Source organism: Leopardus geoffroyi, chromosome A3 (assembly GCF_018350155.1).
Source record: "Leopardus geoffroyi isolate Oge1 chromosome A3, O.geoffroyi_Oge1_pat1.0, whole genome shotgun sequence".
In the NCBI taxonomy this organism is placed as follows: Eukaryota; Metazoa; Chordata; class Mammalia; order Carnivora; family Felidae; genus Leopardus; species Leopardus geoffroyi.
Window position 1 is genome coordinate 39,346,520 of NC_059336.1, and position 6,912 is coordinate 39,353,431.

Below are 6,912 nucleotides of genomic sequence, written 5' to 3' on the forward strand. Positions count from 1 at the left end.
CATACAAGTAGATTCACATATTTGTTCAGAATTATGCAGTGCCTGCTGTGTGCTAGGTGCTCAATATAAAATCATTGGTAAGAGAAGTTATTAGTTAAGCGAATAGATGGAAGGGTCTGGATCAAATAAAATCAATCACATCCATACACATAAAGAGCTACAATAGGAGTCTCTATATAAGTGCAACTGAGTTGCTACTTGAAGGATAAAGAGGAAGTATTCAAGATTAGAGCAATGAGGGAAATGCTCCAAACACCAAGAAAAATAACTGCAAAGATCCTAGAATAGGAAAAAACTGGCAAGAATATATGGACTGCAGGTGGCCAAGAGTCAAGTAAGAAATTAAACTGAATAGCGAGGTACAGGCCACGCTTTCCAAAAACCATGTAGAAGGTTTGGATTTTGTCATAAAAGCAGTGATAAGCTACTGCTATGCTTTCAGAAAGAGGGACATCATCAGATTTGCACAGTGAGATAGATCACCTTGACTATGCTGTAGAAACTTGACCAGATGGAGTCAAGAGGATATGATTAGAAAATTAGAAGTGTAGTACAATACTCCTACCAAGAGATGAAGATAACACTAAATTATTAGAAACAGATACAAAGAGGTTAATGAATTCACTTCAGAGTTTCGGAGTCAGGAGTTAAAATCAACAGTAATTAGTGACAGGGGCTTGGTATGAGGCACAGAAGTTTTAGAATTGTCAAAGATGAGTCCCAGCTTCTTGGCTTGAGGATGGATGGATAGATAGATAGATAGATAGATAGATAGATACACAGATACATAGATACATAGATAAACATGCAATATTGGAAAAGAAACAGTTTGCTTGCTTGGTAGAGGTAGATCATGAGTTCAGTTTTCACTACGTTGAATCTGAAGTGCCTTGGAATCATATACGAGGAGATATCAAGAAGGCTGCTGGCTGTATGAGTTTACAGCTCAGAAAAGTTGCGTGCTGGAGATAAAACTTTTCACTCACTCATGTGTAGTGATAACAGAAGCTTGAGATGTGGATGAGATCACCTATGCAGGGCAAAACACAGGTTTTCTGCTAAATCTTGAACTTTGTAACTAATAGCAATACTATGAAGAGTGAAAGATTGTTTTTACTTATATTGGATTTTTTTTTTTTAACCCTCATAACTCTGAAAAACCTCATTTTCTAGTTCTAAAGCAATTTATATGATTCTTTCTACTATGGGTATGTGTATGTTCATATACAGTATCTCACACATTTTATTCATCTTTAGGTTGGAGCTTATGTTTCTGCTTAAAGCTCTATTTGGAGAAATGAAAAAAATATTAAAAGCTTAATGCTTAGAATGAAATTCAAAGTTAGTTTTTCCCTTGGTCCTATAATCTTATAATAGTTATTCATTGACCTACTATTTACTACTTACTTTACTATGTAAATAAAAGGCATCGAACTCAGGAAAAGAAAAAGGGAGATGGCTTGTAACATGATCCTATGCTCCTGATTGTTCATAAGCCAAAAGAAATTGTTTATTGAATAATGAAGCTTTATTCTAAGGTAACACAGAAGAGACATCTAAATTTGCCTGCAGAGAGGTATTTAAGACAGGCTTCACAAAGATGCCATTTGATCTGAGACTAAATGAAAGAGTTCTGCTAGGAGGAAAAGAAATGGGCTTCTGTTTTAGTACCACAAGAGAGTGGGGGACCATAAAAAATAACTAGCCAGTAGATGTGAAAAAGCCAAAAAAAGGAATTATCATAAGTTCTGCATATGAGATCAAAAAACACCACAACAGTGAAGGAGAGTTACTATGAGGCAAGCACCAGAATTCACTTTTAAGCAACGTGCTCAGAAATAACACCTCAGAGATCTACCTTTATCTAATACTGCAATTATTTCTCAAGCATCAGTCATTATTATGCCATTTTCATGATTTTTGCATATCACTGATGTTTTTCACTAAATTGAAATTTTTTTTAATTAAAAAAATTAGCTTTGTTCTAAGTATCTCTGACGTCACAGATGTGATGTAGTGGTTCTACTTTTTCTTAAATAAATATTTATTCCTAAATACATATCTATTAACATAAAAAACTTTGAGTATCTTGTTACATATGCCATGTTTTTCCGTATGACAATGGTACATACATCACACTTTGTGTGTGATTTGGGTTATATAATAAATCAATACACGAAAGACTTAAAGAAGATCTAGTATTTTAATATTTTTGATAATATCGAGTACATTCAGAGTACTGATTTATTCAGTAAATATTTGCTCAGAGCCCACCATGTATACAATACTAGATAATGTAGGATTATCTCTCTATTCCTGGATGGTACTGCTCTACAGTAACTGTAAACAGTACTTACCTTGCTACTTAAAAAAATGCTTTGTTACCCCCCCCCATTATAAAAGTAATGAATGCTCATTGGAAAAATATTAAGAAAATACAGGTTAATAAAGAAAATAAAAAGACTAGTAATTTTTCATGCAGAGATACCTGGATGGCTATTTTGGTACATAATTCCCTAAATCTGTTTTCTATGATGTATCCATTAATTTTTTTAAGTAGCTTGTCACACCATTATTACTATTTTGCAACTTATTTTCAAAGCTTCATATATCATAAACGTTTGGATATATCACAATTTATTTAATCAATCCCCTGATTTATGCTAATTTTACATTTTAAAAACAATGCTATAATGCGTATTTGCACTTATGCCCAATTAAAATAAGTTCTTAGGAGTACAAGTGCTGGGCATCAACATATCATAATGACACATAATACCAAACCATACCTCCTCACATCACCTGTACCTTGCAGCACTTAAAAAGACCCCTGCACATAGTAGTTGCTGGAATGATAACTGACAAATGAATAATGAACAAAAGATGGTTATATACAAAGTCACTATTCCTTACTTACACCTAATGCCTTTCTAGACTATAGAACTGATGTAAATTACTGGAAGAAACATGATGGGGTAGAAAGAAAGATTCAAAGACTTGAGTCGCAGGCCCAGCTCTGTGTATCCTAACATAAATCACTTTAGTCTTGTTTCCCAATTAATCTATCCTAATTTCTCAAGCTTACTGAGAAAATTTAATGGAGATATATAAAAAGATTCTATAAAATCAATCCAAAGGATTATATGGGTATGTTTTATTAATCCAATGCCCCAAATCAAGTGAAATTTAAAAGAGGCTAGACTAACATCTCACAAACTCAGCATCAAACAAATCTTGCTGCTGTTCCTATTCTGATCTTATTCTCCAATTTTAATAACCAAACTCCTATCCCTTCTCCTTACACCTCAGTTTGCTGCCTGGTTCCACTACAAACGAAATGACACCCCATCCTGACCTCCTACTCCCTATCTAGAATTCTATCTACTGCCTGATACCTCCTACCTTTCCAATATAATCTCAGCCTGTCAAGACCTCTCGGGCTCTTCCTGGATGCCTATCCTCCTTGGGTCTCGTAATCACAGCCAGCTTTGGGTTCACCTGAATACCAACTTTCAATTAACAACATCAACAACTGGCAACACCAACACTCAAAATTCCTTGCTGCTGGACGGGACACAAAATTTTAATAAGTAAACAAGTAGGCATGAACTAGAATCAGACATTTCTTAGTTCCAAACAACCACTTTTAGCTGTTTTATCCACTCACCCCTTTAAAGACTTTATTATCTAATCAAATGGGAATACTTATCTCTTCTGAACATATCCAACCATATCTTTGCTCAAAAAGTCCTTTCTATATGGAATGCTCTGGTCCCTCAATTTACTTTTTCCAAATCTGATGGTACTTCTCCTATCAATTTTTCTCTGGTTGCCATATCTTGAGCGACGTCTTCCTCTGAATTCTCATAGCCCTCTGCTAAATATCTTTTATACCACTTACCATTATTCTATCATATATTATGGACCTAATTTCTTCTACTTTAGATCTGTGGTGTCCAGTATGTACAAGCAGCCACATGTAGCAATTGAGAACTTGTAATGTGGCTCATTCAAATTTTATACTTGAGATTAGTATGAAAATAGAATGTAAACTATATCATTAAACTTTTTTTAAGTTGATTACATCTTGAATGAACTTTTTGATGTGTTAGGTTAAATATTATGTTATTAAAAATGAATTTCACCTGTTTTTTTTTACTTCTTAATGTGTCAACTAGAAAATTCAAAATTATACATTTTTTATTAGACAGTGCCGCTTTAGCTGATGCCACTGCAGAGTTTAGCAGGATGTTATTTACAAAAGAGGATCTGCAAAGGGCCAGGAAGGGCTGAAATCAAGGCCAAACTCCACTAACACGCTCTGCAGGCGTGTTGTGTCTGCTCAGGGGAAATAAACCTAACTGCTTCACCCAAAGCTGCTGGCCCTTACCAAACTGTGAGCTCTGGGAGCTCTGCATGTCTAAAAGGGCGTAACTTTTTCTAATATGCACAGACATCATATAAGCTAGTAGTAGGCCTAAGATGGGGGCCCATATCTTACTCATGTTTATCTGCCACATTACAAGTTACTACAAGTAGCTGAATGAAGGATGAATGAGTACCCAACTCTACTAACCCTCTTCAGACACCTCTTCTTACTGTGTGATGACAACATATAACACTTTATTTGGTTACAGAACATAGCTCTCACTAGTCCCCACCACAAATCACAATCATTGTGTAGCCTCAAGTTTTTCTCTCCTAGCAATTAATAACACAAAATAAAAAATTAATAATCATTACATGGTATTCTTTCTTTCATAGCTTTATCTCCCAAATAAGCATTTGATCATTCTCATTATACTATAGAAATTCTTACTACGTCTCCTTTTTAAAAAAATCAGTATAAAAATTAGTAATGTAATATCAAAGTATCTGTAATTCTTTCCAACAAACCTGATAGCATTTCTCTTCTTGTCTTAGAGTACTTGAGCTTGGGAGATTTCACAATTTCAGAGACGCCCAAGTCTACCTTTCCTTTGGGACATGACTCTGTACTATGTTGAACAATGTTTTTTTTCCCTGTTGTACTTTTCTGTGTAAATTCTTCTCTGTTTTTCTTAGAACTTATTTTTGAATCTACCTTCTTAGATTTGCATGACTTTTCCATTTTCTGAATTCTGTCAGAGTTATCCAAATCATTTTTATCTCCAGAATCCTTTTGATTAATTTTTTTGCTTTCTCTCTTTTTCTCTTCAACTAGATTTTTTGATTCTATTTTGTTGTTAGTCTGGGGTTTTTTCTTCTTCCTTTTCTTTTGGTTCAATGCTTTATCATCTTCATAAGATAGATCTGAATCAGAATCTGAAAGGTCATAAAAACGCTTCAAGTCCTCTGTAGTGCTGTGGTTGATGGGGCGTCCTCTTTTATCCACAGCATAATTCAACTTGAACCTTTTGTCATGAAACATTGCTCGAAATCTCTTGTCAATTTTGACTTTTCGATCCTTTTCTGGCATTTCCCAAAATCTTGGGTCCTTTGTAACCCTCCTAAACCGCTGGTCACTCATTATTTCTTCTTTGGATGCCATTTTTAAATGTCTGACTGGACAAATGCTTTGAAGAAATCAAACACTAAAAAGCAAAACAAATATTATAATAATGAAGGATTAGTAATACAAGATGCTTTGGGAAAAAATACTAATTCACAATACATTCTAAGTTAAACGTACATAAAGTTAACACATCCAATTTCATTTCCCAAACTTATTCTTAGTCACATGCAGAAAAGCAAAAACAATCAGAACATCCTCTTTTGATTACAGAGCATTTGGAGAAACAAATTTAAGGCAAAACCAAACAGAACTCCAGGGCTTTACAGAGGGAGGCAAAATGCTTACTAGCCAATTGGCTTAGTAAGCCAATGCTTACTAGCCAACTACTCGGAGTTTGTACATTTCTTTTTATATACCTGTACTTGTTACAAGTTAAAAGCTAATGTAATCAAGTTTCCCAAGCCTCAGTTCGTCTCATTTGTTTCTTCACATTCTGGTCCCATTCTGTTAGTCTTCACCTCATGCTACTCTGGACAGCCCTTAATTCTACATGGCTAGTGTCGTAACAGACCCAAATCAATTAGGTTTAGCTCACAAAGTTCCCTCTATAAATCCGAGCATCCTTCAAAAATCAGGTAAGGTTTCATCGTAGTTAATGAATTTCACTTCTTTCTATTTTTTCTTATTTTATAAGAACTACGGCCCAAACAGGCTGATTCTTGTTGAAATATATTAGACTCTGTAGGTGTGGGAGAGATTAGTATTGTTCCCTTGAAAATAGTTCCTAATGGTTTAACATCTCAATTTGCTTTTGCAGAGCTAAGAGTCATTGATTATTAAGAACAAAAAAGAACTAATCAAACAGGGTAGTGCTTTGTTTTGAAAGGCTTATTTTTTTCCTTAAATTTGAAAACAACTTTTTATAACCAAAAAGAAAAAAAAATCACAGGTTTCAATGATGCATTTACACACTTAATCATTTAACCCTCTGAACAGGTGGGAACGGAATAGGTGTTTCATCTAGTTATTAGGTGTAAGTATTAATGCTTACGCTGAAAGCATTCGATAAACGTCAGATATTCAGGCAGAGAAGGGCGACCTGACGTCACCTTCTGACCCCCACCTTCATTTCCATAGCCCACTCTCCCCTGTACCCACCCTCTAACGCGGAGAACACCAGGGTGGTCCCAGAACGACGATCTCCTACCCAACCTTAAACCTCAGGGCACAGCTACGGACTGAGGTCCCTCAAAAGGACCCTGGGGAGGATCAAGGAAGTCTGAAAAACGAGACCGGAATGGCAAGGGAAAAGGGGGTAACCCCCCCCCCCCCCCCCCCCCCCCGTGAATCCGGAGGAGACCCTGTCAGAGATTAGTTCGGGATCCCCTGCAGCCCTTTCAGAAATCCAACCCTACTCA

The 6,912-nt window shown here is 35.7% G+C and overlaps 1 protein-coding gene across 2 annotated transcripts in view; it reads right to left on the reverse strand.

The window, feature by feature from the left end:
* The window catches only part of ESF1 (ESF1 nucleolar pre-rRNA processing protein homolog), a 67,080-nt gene that overhangs the window by 60,062 nt on the left and 106 nt on the right, over positions 1–6,912 (reverse strand). Inside the window, exons 1-2 of one of the 2 annotated variants that reach the window (XM_045445339.1) lie at positions 6,653–6,900; positions 4,897–5,573 (exon numbers count right to left, since the gene is read on the reverse strand). In XM_045445339.1, the coding sequence (XP_045301295.1) occupies positions 4,897–5,530 (634 nt within the window). In that variant the 5' untranslated portion in view covers positions 5,531–5,573; positions 6,653–6,900. Of the gene's footprint in view, positions 1–4,896; positions 5,574–6,652; positions 6,901–6,912 lie in introns of those variants that run through there. The other variant, XM_045445338.1, reaches the window with a different exon arrangement.